Genomic DNA, 15837 nt, shown 5'->3' with positions numbered 1-15837 from the left:
ATTATACTGTATCTGTAGTTGACACATTCTGTACCTGTAGTTGACACATTATGTACCTGTAGCTGTCATATTATGTGTCAGCAATTATCAAGTTATTTGTTTACATGTACAGAAAGTGTTAACTGTACGGTATAAAATGTGTTAATGGAAGGTACATAATTTTTGTATCAGGATTCACAATACAATATGAACCCTGATCTATGGTATAACAATTGAATGTTGAACCCCTAGGCCTTCCTTGTAGGAATAGGCCCATTAGATTAATACTGGCAAATTATTGCGTGGACCGTGGTCCACACAATTATGTGGATCACAATCCAAAATGACGTAGTTTTAATGTAAAAAAAATCCATTAGTCAATAACGGTGTAATCTACAGTGGGTCACCCATCTTGTAACTGTTGTAAGTCAAGCATGTTTAATCATATATTTGTTTGATTATCTGGTTGTCATATCCATATAGTTCTTTGACTATATAGTTGTCATATCGTACTTAAAACCAATTGGTGATAAGTATGTCAATATTAAATATTTAACTATATCCCTCCATAGTAAGTCACAACGTCATGTCTCGAATAGAGTTGGGGTTGAACTTGGCTAACCCGGCTGATGCCTAACAATCCCCTCTCAGCACCTGTCGCAAATTTTGATCACAAAGCCCAACAGCGTGCCTGACTCGGTCCTTAGCCTCTGTATCCACTAATTCTCTCTCCCGGGATTGGACTTGGCCAGACCTATGCCCACATCCCATCCGGGATTGGACTCGGCTTTTGCCTTGCCATCAATTCGAACCTTTGACCTCAGCTTTGATACTAATTGATGGATCTCAGCGGTGCACTATGCTTACTTCTAGTGGATCACCCATCTTGTGACTGCTATAAGCCAAACACATTTAACCATAGAGTTCTTTGGTTAGTTGGCTGACATATCCTACTTAAAACCAATTGGTGATAAGTAGATAGACATTAACCATTTAACCACATCTCTCCATGGTAAACCACAACGCCAAAGCCCAAAAGCACAAAAGATAAATGAGAGTAAGGGCATGGACCGCTCACCACCAATGCCTGGTGCGGTCTCTCTTTTCTTCTCAACTTCCTAGGGTAACGTCATCGGCACCCGACTTCACATGGAGCTCCATGCTTATTTGAAGATCAGTGCAATGGGTACCCGAACCCTAGCAAAGTGGCTCACCTACTCTCTATTTTCTCATCTTCTAGGATAACGTCGTTGGACAACCGACCTTACGTAGATCTCTACGCTTTTTCAAGGACGGTGCAATGGTTGCCCGAATCCTAGAAAGATGGCTCACCTCGGATCTTACCTCTAGGATTGGTCATGCCCAGATTCCTCTCAATGCTCACCATAGACTCACCTTTTGCCCCATGCCCTAACAAGATTAGTTCAATTCCCAGGCTTCGCTTACCATTATCCTTCTCAAGTTAAGGTGTGCACACTCCCACTTCGAGAGATCCTTGACTAATGTCCCAACAAAATAAGAGGTGAACAACATGCAAGCACACAAGATTTTGAACCTCTTCGGTTCCAAGCATTTCAATTTAGGTGCTAAACGAGAAACTTTCTAAAGATATTCCAAGAATAAAAACTTTATTGGCACATGATCAAAACTCTTCCTAGATAGCATAAACAATGACACACTCTCCAAAATCAAATACACCCAATCAAACACGACCAATCAATCGATTAAGCAATCAAAAGCACAAGCACAAAGTGCATCATTTTCACACTTTAAACCAAACATCGTCCTCGATGTTGCTTTAATGACAAGTGAAATAAAGGATCACAGGTCTATTTAAATCAAGCAAACCCTTTTTCCACACTTTAAAAGTGTTTCCGGGGTTCGGGGTTACAAAACATTACCCTTTTGTGAATTTAACAAATCGAGTGCTCATCATATGTGCCATGTGTCATGCAAAAGCTCTTTTTTTTTTTTTCACACTTTAGAATTGAAAACGGAGCATTCAAAAAGTAAAAAGGGATACGATGTTTATAACCAAGTGAACATCCCTTTCTTTCCATACTTTAGCTTCAAACCATGCTTGCCTCCGCCATCAATGCTATAAGAAACATGTTAGCATATGAACAATTGGAGTGTTTTATTCTTTTTTTTTTCCTAGAATGCTTGGGGTGCCTCCCAAAAGCGCCACGTTTAACTTCTATAGCCCGACTCAAATGCAAAATTAAAAAAAATATCAAGCTAAAGAAACATCAAACATATTCTAGACTAAAACATGCTAAAAAACTTCAATAAAGATCAACAATTAAAATTCTAGGAATTAAACTTGCAACAAATGTAAATTGTCTAGAAAGCAAACAACATACGAACTAGAAAGCGAGTAAATTCAATGAAAAGTAAAGAAATTAAAAGCGGAACCCCACGCATAGGGAACCTAATGTTTGTGGATGAGACCAATAGGACAACAACTCAAACACAATCAAAATTTTCTTCTTTTTCTTCTTCCTTCCTTCTTTCTTCCTTGCCTTGCCTTGGTGTGTGGACCAATGGTCAATGGTTACCGCCTTGGTATAGGGGTGGAAATGGTACATGAATTGAACTTGAAGCTCATCAATTACTTGGCCTTGCCTTTCCATGGCCTCCCTTTGTCTAACAATCTCCTCTCTTTGCCTTGTGATCGCTTCCCCATGTTGTGTGAGTGTGTCTCCATGGGTGTGAAGGAGTAAGTGGTATTAGAAAGCTCTCATGCTTTCCCAATCGTTGACATTTGGCATTCCTTGTGGCACGACGTTGCCTCATTCTTCATCTTCATTCTCATCCTCCAACGGTACATCATCACTTCCTCTCTTGAGCTTAGCTTGATCCAAATTATCAAAAGTAATGGGCTCCATTGTAGCAATCACCTTCTCGGTTCTAAATTTTCCTTCAACCCCAAGCCACGGCACAACTAGGTCACTAAGGGTCCGATGAAAACACTTTGCACATTGGTTTTGCTTTGAGATGCTAGCCACTTTCTAACTTGCACGCCTATGTTGATAGATTTGTTGTTCTCCATACTCCACAAGTGAAAGATTTCCATGTGATAAGCTTTGTTCAAATTTTATGTCCTTCCGGAGAAATTGATTGCCAAAGCTAGCCTTACCGCCTTGTGGGTATTACTTTTGATGTCTACGACATACAAGTTGCTAGAGTTGTACTTGGAATTGCCCGAAAGTTCCTTCCAATATGCCGCCGCCTCTCCTTCCGTGTAGAAATTGGATCGGTAATTGCGAAAGACGGGACTCTCCATCTCCTCTTGGGTGTAGATACCCAAGGTCTTGGCCAATCCATTCATAGAGAAAGTGTACTTCTTGTTGAACAAGTAGAAAGAAACGGATGACTTGTTATCATCGGGCTCCTTTTTTATTTCCAAAGTGGCTAGAAACTCATAAGTGATTGGGGAGTAGGTTTTCCCTCCAACCAAATACTGTGCGCTATTGAGGGTGCATCACCATGTCCTCAACCCCCCTCCTACAATCGAACTCCTCCAAAATGGGCTAGTCAAAGTACTTCCCCAATCACCTTCAATGTCTTCAAGTGATCCGCGTGTACGAATTGTTGGGGGGTCAATCTCCTTAGCTCTCTAACCCCCAAGATTGTATCATCACCCAGTGCTTGAATGCTGGTTCTCACCGAGGCACGGCTTGAGCTTGCATCGTTGAATTTCCTTTTATTTGCCAATTCTTTTGATCTCCATTGCTACTACAAAGTCTCAAGACAAGAAATTTCTCCATGAAATACAATGGTTAGCCATAAACACACTCTTTTATTTCTTTCTTTCTCTTTTTTTGAATTTCTCTCCTTCTTTTCTTTTTTTTTTTTTTAATTTTTTTTCAAATTTGGCATGATTTCCCCTCAATTTTCATTAATCCACAATCACAAAGTCATTAGCATTCAACATATGATCAACCATTCAATCAAGAATCAAGAATATGCAATTTCAATTTCATGGTCAAGAATTCAAAAAGTAAACTTCATCTTCTTTCCCAATTCAAGACTAGGGTTGAAGAGTGTGAGTGCAATTTCATCAAGAATATGTGTGCAAAATAAAATTCCTTCCACAATTAAGCATAAAAACATGTTTTCAACCAATTTCTATTATCAATTTCAATCAATTGCATGCTTATCATCAAACCCATATGCAATATTTCTCAATTTCAAAACTAGGGTTCTTCAAGCATTGCAACCATCACAAGATATTCAAATTAATCACAAGAATTCAACAAAACATTGTTCTAAGATGCAAAACTAACCATTACTCACAAGTTTCAACCATCAATTTGAATAGACAATATAGAATCAATATCAATAATTTTGAGAGAGAAAGCTTCATAAACATGGCTATGGAAGAATGGAGTTTGAAGCTTTTACCTTTTGAAGATGTTTCTTTGGAAGATTAGGGCTTGATTTTTGCTCAAAGATTGAAGAAAAACTAAACAAGGGAGCAATATCTTCATGGAGATTGAGTGTTGTTCGTGTTTATGGAGAGAATAGGGACGAATGGGTGTTTAAATAGGCCAATTCGTGAACCCTTGTTCAACTGCAATTCCATGAGCAAGTCCACGACGTGGACTGGCTCGTGGAAGTTACTGGTTTGTTTCCTCGTTCAGCTTTAGCTTGTGTTCTTTTTGTGTGGATTTTTCTAGAAATTATCCATGAGCTATCTATGACGTGGACATGCTCGTGGAAGTTTCTGGAAAATTTCCACGAGCTAGTCTACGATGTAGACTGGCTCGTGAGATGAAACAGAAATTGTCCAGTTTTTTCCTCTGTTTTCTCCTCCACTTTTGACCTTTTTTACACAAATTTCTTACCAAATTCTCCACACAACACCTGCAAATTAGTTCCAAAGAAGTCCCAAGAATAAAAACCAACAAAAACAAACAAAAACACAAAAGAAACAACAACAAATATTTACAAGATAGCCTTGGGGTGCCTCCCAAGAAGCGCCATGTTTAATGTCCTTGGCTAGACTCAACTTTCTTTCCTTCAACCATTCAAATCAACATTTGGGCGAAAACATTTAGTGGTCCAAGTTTTTTCCACATCAACCTTCCCATTTCCCACTTTAGTTTGGTCTTGGTTTTCACCTTGACCATTTCTTTTGAAGTACAAATCCCCTCTTTCACAAAAGTAGCCATTTCAAATTGGCTCTATTCCCATTGAATCGAAGAGTAATCTCACCCATGCTAACATCAATTATGGCATGGCAAGTTGCTAAAAATGACCTCCCAAGTATCAACGGGCCACAAGAATCCTCAACGCCCATATCACATACAACAAAATCAATCAGCACAATGATTTCTCCAACCTTCACCAACACATCCTCTACAATACCTTTCGGACACCGGATGGTCCCATCGACAAGACAGAGGTTGAGTCGGGTTGGACTCAAGTAAGACAATCTCAATTTTTCAAAAACACATGAAGGCATCAAGTTAATGGAAGCTCCAAGATCGGCCAAGGCGTTGTTAAATTCCATGTCCTTGAAGGCACATGGAACAACAAACGCCTCGGGGTCACCCTTTTTTATGGGGCACCCCTTAGAAATTAGAGCTGAAATCTCTTTGCTTATTGATGCGGCCCAGCATAACGAAGATCCATTAAGTGTATCAATTGGGCCAATCACAAGGCCCAAGTCCAAACATTTAAGGTAACTCTTCATTGGTAATGTTCAAAGATGGGGGAAATCCAAGTCAAGCCCAATTGCAAAAGATGAAGAAGAACTCAATGCTTTTTATAATTGTTTAAGTGCTAATTTTGGGAATCAATTAGGCCCAACTTATCCCTATTATTTTTGGTCATCATTATTTTAAATTGTTTGGCATGAAAGAGAGAACACTACTTTGTATTTAGAAAGGATTTCTTAAATCCCTTTCTAAATAGGACTATTTTTACTTGCTTTCTAGATTAGGTTTAGGACTCTTTTTCCCATTGTATTTAGGGTTACAATGTTGTTCCCTACACCTATAAATAGGGCACATCTATAGTATTTTTGGAAACGCTTTCATTCAATAAAATTCTTAAGTTTTTCTTTACACTTGTGTAAGAAACCTTATGGCTAATTGTGGACTCAATTAGTGGCTAGTTCGTGGACTCGACTAGCAAATTGATTCGTGGACTCGAATCAATCTTCTTTTCTTCAACCTTAGATTTAGGTTCGTGGACTCATTCTTGAATCGAATGAAACTAGATCCGACTCTAGTTGATTAAAGATTGCATCATTCGAGGTACTTGAAACTACAATGGGATTCTTCTAAGTCTTTGAGGATTCGGGACTAAGGGTTTCTCGTGAGGTCTAAGGTATTTCGATTAATCTCTATCCTTACATTGGGAGCAATCTTGGGACAATACTCCATCTTTATTTGAACCTTGGACTAGGTTCATATTACTTATGCAAGCAAACTCCTCAACATCATCATCAAGATCTAGCATTTTAATCAATTTAGCATCACAATGAAAGTTTTGCAACTTCTTCAAAAAAAAAAAAATGAAAGTTTTGCAATATCACTTATGCAAGCAAACTCCTCAACATCATCATCAAGATCTAGCATTTTAATCAATTTAGCATCACAATGAAAGTTTTGCAAGAAAGCGTTAAATGTACCTTTCTTTGTCCGTGCCTCTTTCTTATCCGGGGTATTTTGTTGGTGCTTTGGAAGCACGTTGTCTTTCTTCTTGGCTTTGAGATCACAAGAGGTGATCTCCCCCTTTTCCTTGCTTGAAAGTCCACAAGAGGCGGTCCTTTCTTTCCCTTTATTTTGATTTTGGAAACCACAAGAGGTGGTTTCCTTGGCATGAATTGTTTGGCCACAAGAGGTGACCTTTGCTTTCTCCTTTTCTTCAACCTTCTCATCAGAACCGGCTCTACCGCACACCTTCTCCAATGCATCAAGGTGTCTAAGGCTTTCCTCCTCAACCACGGCTATATCATTAACCCTCTCCTTGGCGTTTTTCTTTGTAGTGCTAGGCAATTGTCCATATTGTCATTCCGATATCATTCTAAACATTTGTGAGATTTGATTTTCAATGGTTTTCATGGTTATTTTGGGCTCTTGCCTCATCGCCACGATTTCTTGCCTAATCTCTTGTGTAATATCTTGCTTGAGATTAACTCTATCATTTTTTAGGTCCAATATCACCTTAGACAACCTTTCATCAAGTTCCCTCAAGTCGTCTCTTCTTTGCCTTGGGTGGTCCATTTGGGAGATATAAGGTGGTCGGTAGTGAGTCATTTGAGCTCCTTCTCCTTGTTGTGGGCCATATGCAATTCAACCTCTCTCACCACCTTGACCGTAGGTGGGTTTGCCACCTTGGTGTAAGTCTAAATTTATTACATAATACCATAGTATGCAATAAACAGGATCATACTAATCTCTAACCGTAGCTCTTAATCGTATAGCTTGGACTGCTCGTAATAGCGGAAGCGGAACACCTCTTGAACGGTAGGCCGTCAACCATCTTTGGCTCATACTTGACTCAGAACCGCAGATGGTGTACTTGGTATTTCTGAGGAGTATGAGTACCATATCTGTAGGCACTATATGATTGTCTGTCCTGTATCCCATCACTGCAGGCTTATATAGGCATATGGTGGATTGGACTAAACCTAGATGTCTAATCCAACCTATAGCTTAATGGGCCTAGCCCACTTGCACCACATTATTATTAAGGCCCATATTGGGAAAGGTCTTACATTCTCCCACTTGGTGCAAGTACTAGCACAACTCTCATCAGAGAACAAAACACATGAATCATAGCGATATGTCCTCTACTCGACAGAGTAATATCTTCTATGCATCACATGCATTTTTATTCCCCAAGTTAAGTCCTTTATGAAAAAACCCAACGTTTATTCTTGGTACCTTAAGGGATGTGATGTTTCTCAAAATAAAATATATATATATGCGCAACTTAAAAGAGAAAAACCATCCAAATTGTACAAGAGAGTACACTTCATGATCTCTAAGATAGTAAGATCCTTAATGTTAACTATGTCTTAAGTAGAGATCTCTTATTGTTAGCATAATGCTAACTACGTTCCATGACTAGTTTTATAACTTAACTTAAGCACTACCTCTAACAGCCAAGAGCTTGGAGTTTGACACGTCTGTCACTCCCACTCATCAAAATAGCCAAAAGATAGTTTAGTCATAGAAGCATTCCAACAACTTAAACAATAAACCAAAACTCTAAGTCCATAAATGTGGAATTTTAAATATACACCATAACTTCCCTAATAACTTCAAGATTTATTATGAGTCTTAGTTTTATGTCTTGGAAAATTATCTTGAGCCTTATAAATAAAAAATGGCCCAGGATCAATTTTGAAGAAACTAAAGACTCTATTAAATGCAAAAGAATTTATTTAAATAACAGTGTATCACAAGTTAAATGTTTTGTTCTAATAAACTCCTTAAAATTGTTACAACATTTTCATAAATATGTTGCACAACCAAATGTTCAATAATTTGAACTTATGAATTTATGTGAACAAATACAAGATTAATACTTGTAGGATCTCTTAATGGAGCATCTTAATGATCTTTTTCTAAATTATCACTCCCACTGATTAAAATATTCTTCAGCAGAATTAATGATATACGTAGTCAGAATTGATTTGACCAACTAAATAATGAAGATATACAATTCCCCACCATTAGTTGGGCATACTAAATAATCAATATTTGGTTCCAATCCAACTAAATACTAAATAATGAAGATATAATTCCCCACCATCAGTTGGATATACTAAAATAATAAAATACACTTTTCAAAACCAAGTTGGAATTTGGCTCGAATATGTACATTTTATTCTTAGAAACCAAAAGAGGTATATCGAATANCATGGTTATTTTGGGCTCTTGCCTCATCGCCACGATTTCTTGCCTAATCTCTTGTGTAATATCTTGCTTGAGATTAACTCTATCATTTTTTAGGTCCAATATCACCTTAGACAACCTTTCATCAAGTTCCCTCAAGTCGTCTCTTCTTTGCCTTGGGTGGTCCATTTGGGAGATATAAGGTGGTCGGTAGTGAGTCATTTGAGCTCCTTCTCCTTGTTGTGGGCCATATGCAATTCAACCTCTCTCACCACCTTGACCGTAGGTGGGTTTGCCACCTTGGTGTAAGTCTAAATTTATTACATAATACCATAGTATGCAATAAACAGGATCATACTAATCTCTAACCGTAGCTCTTAATCGTATAGCTTGGACTGCTCGTAATAGCGGAAGCGGAACACCTCTTGAACGGTAGGCCGTCAACCATCTTTGGCTCATACTTGACTCAGAACCGCAGATGGTGTACTTGGTATTTCTGAGGAGTATGAGTACCATATCTGTAGGCACTATATGATTGTCTGTCCTGTATCCCATCACTGCAGGCTTATATAGGCATATGGTGGATTGGACTAAACCTAGATGTCTAATCCAACCTATAGCTTAATGGGCCTAGCCCACTTGCACCACATTATTATTAAGGCCCATATTGGGAAAGGTCTTACATTCTCCCACTTGGTGCAAGTACTAGCACAACTCTCATCAGAGAACAAAACACATGAATCATAGCGATATGTCCTCTACTCGACAGAGTAATATCTTCTATGCATCACATGCATTTTTATTCCCCAAGTTAAGTCCTTTATGAAAAAACCCAACGTTTATTCTTGGTACCTTAAGGGATGTGATGTTTCTCAAAATAAAATATATATATATGCGCAACTTAAAAGAGAAAAACCATCCAAATTGTACAAGAGAGTACACTTCATGATCTCTAAGATAGTAAGATCCTTAATGTTAACTATGTCTTAAGTAGAGATCTCTTATTGTTAGCATAATGCTAACTACGTTCCATGACTAGTTTTATAACTTAACTTAAGCACTACCTCTAACAGCCAAGAGCTTGGAGTTTGACACGTCTGTCACTCCCACTCATCAAAATAGCCAAAAGATAGTTTAGTCATAGAAGCATTCCAACAACTTAAACAATAAACCAAAACTCTAAGTCCATAAATGTGGAATTTTAAATATACACCATAACTTCCCTAATAACTTCAAGATTTATTATGAGTCTTAGTTTTATGTCTTGGAAAATTATCTTGAGCCTTATAAATAAAAAATGGCCCAGGATCAATTTTGAAGAAACTAAAGACTCTATTAAATGCAAAAGAATTTATTTAAATAACAGTGTATCACAAGTTAAATGTTTTGTTCTAATAAACTCCTTAAAATTGTTACAACATTTTCATAAATATGTTGCACAACCAAATGTTCAATAATTTGAACTTATGAATTTATGTGAACAAATACAAGATTAATACTTGTAGGATCTCTTAATGGAGCATCTTAATGATCTTTTTCTAAATTATCACTCCCACTGATTAAAATATTCTTCAGCAGAATTAATGATATACGTAGTCAGAATTGATTTGACCAACTAAATAATGAAGATATACAATTCCCCACCATTAGTTGGGCATACTAAATAATCAATATTTGGTTCCAATCCAACTAAATACTAAATAATGAAGATATAATTCCCCACCATCAGTTGGATATACTAAAATAATAAAATACACTTTTCAAAACCAAGTTGGAATTTGGCTCGAATATGTACATTTTATTCTTAGAAACCAAAAGAGGTATCTCGAATATGTACATTTTATTCTTAGAAACCAAAAGAGGTATATCGAATATGTACATTTTATTCTTAGAAACCAAAAGAGGTATATCGAATATATCACGTAACTTACTACAAACCAAAAGAGGTATATCGAATATATCACGTAACTTACTACAGTTAGTCCAAATAACCTCGAATATATCACGTAACTTACTACAGTTAGTCCAAATAACCGAGAATATATCACGTAACTTACTACAGTTAGTCCAAATAACCGAGAAAGATTCGCGAAATAATTAATAAAAGGGGTTAAATTTTGGGAAGTAACTAAATACATGTTTTGCCAATGCAAACCATGAAAACTTAGAAGTATAATTTAACTAAATTTATAAATTCTAAGAAGTTGTGATAAAATTATTATCTAATGGGTGATGGATTTATTGACATAAAACTTGCCTGTGGGCTAAAGTTTTAATTCTATTAAATCCAATTAAAACCCTTATGATAAAATTTCATCACAATTATTAAATAGACAGAAGAATCTAGAGACATAAAACTTGCCTGTGGGCTAAAGTTTTACTCAATTAGATCCAACTGAAATTTTATGATGAAACAATTATCAAATGAGTTGAAGAATCAAGTGATTTAAGACTTGCCTGTAGGCTAAAGTTTTAATCAACAAGATTCATTACAACTATTATGATAAAGATTAAGAAACCATGTTCCTTTTCTTAATCCCTATGGGTAAATTAAGAAATATGATCTAAAGTTTGCATCATAAAATTAAACTTTATGATAGAGATTGAAATTATTTACAAATAACCATAAAATAAATNATCGAATATATCACGTAACTTACTACAGTTAGTCCAAATAACCGAGAAAGATTCGCGAAATAATTAATAAAAGGGGTTAAATTTTGGGAAGTAACTAAATACATGTTTTGCCAATGCAAACCATGAAAACTTAGAAGTATAATTTAACTAAATTTATAAATTCTAAGAAGTTGTGATAAAATTATTATCTAATGGGTGATGGATTTATTGACATAAAACTTGCCTGTGGGCTAAAGTTTTAATTCTATTAAATCCAATTAAAACCCTTATGATAAAATTTCATCACAATTATTAAATAGACAGAAGAATCTAGAGACATAAAACTTGCCTGTGGGCTAAAGTTTTACTCAATTAGATCCAACTGAAATTTTATGATGAAACAATTATCAAATGAGTTGAAGAATCAAGTGATTTAAGACTTGCCTGTAGGCTAAAGTTTTAATCAACAAGATTCATTACAACTATTATGATAAAGATTAAGAAACCATGTTCCTTTTCTTAATCCCTATGGGTAAATTAAGAAATATGATCTAAAGTTTGCATCATAAAATTAAACTTTATGATAGAGATTGAAATTATTTACAAATAACCATAAAATAAATAAATAGAGATTGAAATTATTTACAAATAACCATAAAATAAATAAATTTATTTCTACAATTACTGATAAAACTACTAAACTACATTCCGATACATAATTGCCTGTGGGCTAAATTACTAAACTACATTCCGATACATAATTGCCTGTGGGCTAAATTACGATCATAGTCTAGTATTTAATCCTAATTAATCATACAAATATAACGAAATTGCCTGTGGGCTAAATTCCATCATATTAAATATAATTAATCACAAAATGATTTGTCGAAAACTTTATGTGATCAAGATATACTGCTCAATATATAATTTTAATTGATTAAAGGATGCTGTGGCTACTCCCCAACCAAATTAAAAATTATAAGATCACTAGACAATTATCAATTCATTACCTAACCTTTATGTGATTCAAACTTAAGAAAAATCAATAAATTAAAGATGCTATGGCTATTCTTTAATGAATTGAAATCAAATCACATTGGCAAGGAATAAATAAAAAAAAATTTAACAAACAGATTATACCAGATCGTGATGGGAAAATCCAAATATATGATTTTTAAGGGGACTAGTGGCACAAGATGTTCTTAAGTCATGGCCATAAAACTAGTATCCCTCCTCAATTCATATGCACTCAATGTATAACAGTCTGGGGGTATAAACCTAAAAAAAAATTGTAGGGTATACACCAAAATTACATGGTTCACCTATGATAAAGCATAAATGGGTGAATTAAATCAACGGTCAAAAAAAGTACTAAGTTCAAGCACTACCGTAACTAAAGTTTATGACGTAGTCCAACTTAATTAGGAACTAATATAATTCCATCCTAAATTTATGCAGTGCTAAAGGCATAATAAAAAAAAATATTGCATAATTTAAAACAAAATATTATGCTTAGGACAAATATGCATAAACTTAAACATTAAACTCATATATTCCAAACAAATTGCATAACTTAAAACAATTTTTAATATGACCTTTCAAAGCATAAACTTAATATTCAAACTCTAATGAGTCCAAACCAAAGAGACCCAAATTTGAATAGTAAAGTAATAAATATATATACTTTGAAATTTCAAACTTTAAGCCCATGGAAAAATGTTTTAATGCATAAAGATCAAATTGATGAGAAATAGACTGAATTTACAAATTTTAACAATATCAAACCAAAGGAATATGTTGTAATTTGTAAATCAAAATCTCACAAACGCTAATTGCATAATTAAACCTAATATTATGCACTTAATGTGATCAAATGCAAAAAACAATCCAAAGAGTATGAATCATACCTAACTAAATATGGGCAATAATATTAATCATAATTCAAAGAACTTAAAAGAATCATTAATGACAAATTGCAAATAATCCAAAAGGCAATAGCCATAATAATATTATCACATTAAATATGAGACTAAATATGGAAAAACAATAGTTAAAACCACTTACTGTAGAAAACATTCTCGGATATAATTTTGAAACTTAATAAAATTTAGTCCGAAAAATGCTAAAATATTTTCTTAACTGGAACATTGTCACATAAACTTAATTGGAAACAATTCAGGATTTATAACTGAATACCATATTAACATTAACGGTTTCATTAATTAAAATATTTGATGGTAATAATCAACATTATAACCACCATTAATATTTAACAATGACAACCAAATTATGGTAAGACACCTTCTTAATGTTTCCATATTTGTAAAGATACCATATGTGACTAGTCCAAATAAGCGGTTAACTTAAGGCTTGGTGATGATTTTTAAGACACATAATAGAGAGAGAGAGTAACTGAAGTACATAATATTACCAAAACTGAATGGTGGAAACAGAATGGGTACGGTTTGGGTAAGGTTTATCCACCCTTAATGACAAAACTACTAAGCTATATGCCGATGCATAATCGCAGTGGGCAAATTATGATCATAGTTTAGTATTTTATCCTAATTAACCCTTTAAATATAACAAAATTGCCTGTGGGCTAAATTTCGTTATATAACGCAGAGTTAACTACAAGGTTTCTTGCCTAAACTTTATGTGATTAATCCTTAATATGTAATTTAACTAAATTAAAGATGCTGTAGCTACTCTTTAATTGACCAAAACTAAACATAATCACAATGGCAAGGGTATTTAAAGCCTAATCAAACAAATTAAACCAAAACATGATAGACAATCCTTAGGTATACTCCTAGGAAAGTTGGTACATGATAGACAATCCTTAGGTATACTCCTAGGAAAGTTGGTTGGTGCTAAGGCTCCATTAAAAATACTCCTAGGAAAGTTGGTTGGTGCTAAGGCTCCATTAAAAACCAACTCCGGAAAGTTGGTTGGTGCTAAGGCTCCATTAAAAACCAACTCCTTAGAGTTGGTTGGTGCTAAGGCTCCATTAAAAACCAACTCCTTAGAGTTGGTTGGTGCTAAGGCTCCATTAAAAACCAACTCCTTAGATAGAGTAGCGTCGCAAGGGGACTAGTAGCAATATGGCTGAAGGCACTATGGCAGTTTCAGCCAGCAATGCGTTTTAAGCCAGGGCCATAAAACTAGTGTTCCTCCCCAAGAAACTTTCCTAAATCATGTGTTCTCATATTTGAAGTAAAATCGTTTGGTTGATCTATATAAATGTAGATTGACCTAAGGATAAGGCTTTAAATAGGGTAGTACTATGAAAAGTTTTATGTACTTTATGTGCTTTGAAATCCTCCAAAAGAAGTGGAGTATTGACTGAAAAAGTAAGAATATGCATAATCTATTCTTAAAGGCACTACATTCACCTAAAAGGCACTAAAACATGCATAATAAGCATATAATTCAGTCCTAAAAGGCTCTAAATTCAATCTTAATGAACATGCTTTTCTATTGATATAAATATAACAATCAAATAATATAATTAGTGCAATAAAGAAAAACATATATAGCATGCTCAGATTATGCGTGTTACGAACTCAAACTCCACAATTAAATATTTAAACTGTAACACTGAATACAATTTAAACCGAATATTCAATATTAAAATTAAAATTCAAACAAATTAAAACTTAATAATTTGTTCAAAATTGAATAATAATTTAATTATGAATTTAATACCACAATAAAGGAAAAAACTAAAGGACATTAATATTCCAAAATAAGCAATTACCAAATATTTACCATTTTTGCCAAATAATACACAATATTAAATTAGGTAATATTAATAGGCAATAAAAAACTTAATAATTACCATTTACCTAAATTTAATATGTATAATGTTACTATATATTTACCATTTGTCAAAGTAATATATATAATATTAAATATGGTAATATTAATATGGCAATTATTTAAACAAATTAACTGCCATTTACCAAAATTTAATATATATAATATAAATATGGTAAATAAAATATATGGTAAATAACTATAATTGCAATTAATTAAAATGGAAATTAGCTGTACGTACCAGCGCTGATGAAGCTCAACATATATAACATCATATTAGAATAAAATATGATGGTTTTTGCCCATATTTGTGCATGTATAAACTCACAGCATTTATAAGCATGTATATATTTTTAAGGCAAATATTTACAATATATGGTAAAAGAATCAAAATTGCTTTTTGATTAAGAAATTTACCAGTACGGCCATACGTACTCCTCCATCTTCTTCATCTTTGATTAAAACCAAAACCAAAGCCACCAGCATCGCCGACAGGAATAAGGAGCAACAACAGCCTGATGTCGCCGACGTCGCCTGAAGGATGCAACGGACCAACGCTCGCCGC

The 15837-nt window shown here is 34.7% G+C and overlaps 1 protein-coding gene across 1 annotated transcript; it reads right to left on the bottom strand.

Annotated features, from left to right (window-relative positions):
• Positions 1 to 5140: 5140 nt before the first annotated feature.
• Positions 5141 to 5680, bottom strand: LOC116033117. Its single transcript, XM_031275873.1, has one exon. It carries the CDS (start codon positions 5678 to 5680, stop codon positions 5141 to 5143), a length of 540 nt encoding a protein of 179 aa, XP_031131733.1.
• Positions 5681 to 15837: the final 10157 nt, after the last annotated feature.

This window comes from Ipomoea triloba, chromosome 10 (genome assembly GCF_003576645.1).
Source record: "Ipomoea triloba cultivar NCNSP0323 chromosome 10, ASM357664v1".
In the NCBI taxonomy this organism is placed as follows: domain Eukaryota; kingdom Viridiplantae; phylum Streptophyta; class Magnoliopsida; order Solanales; family Convolvulaceae; genus Ipomoea; species Ipomoea triloba.
Note: the sequence above shows the minus strand (reverse complement) of the source record. Positions and strands in the feature narration are given on the sequence as shown.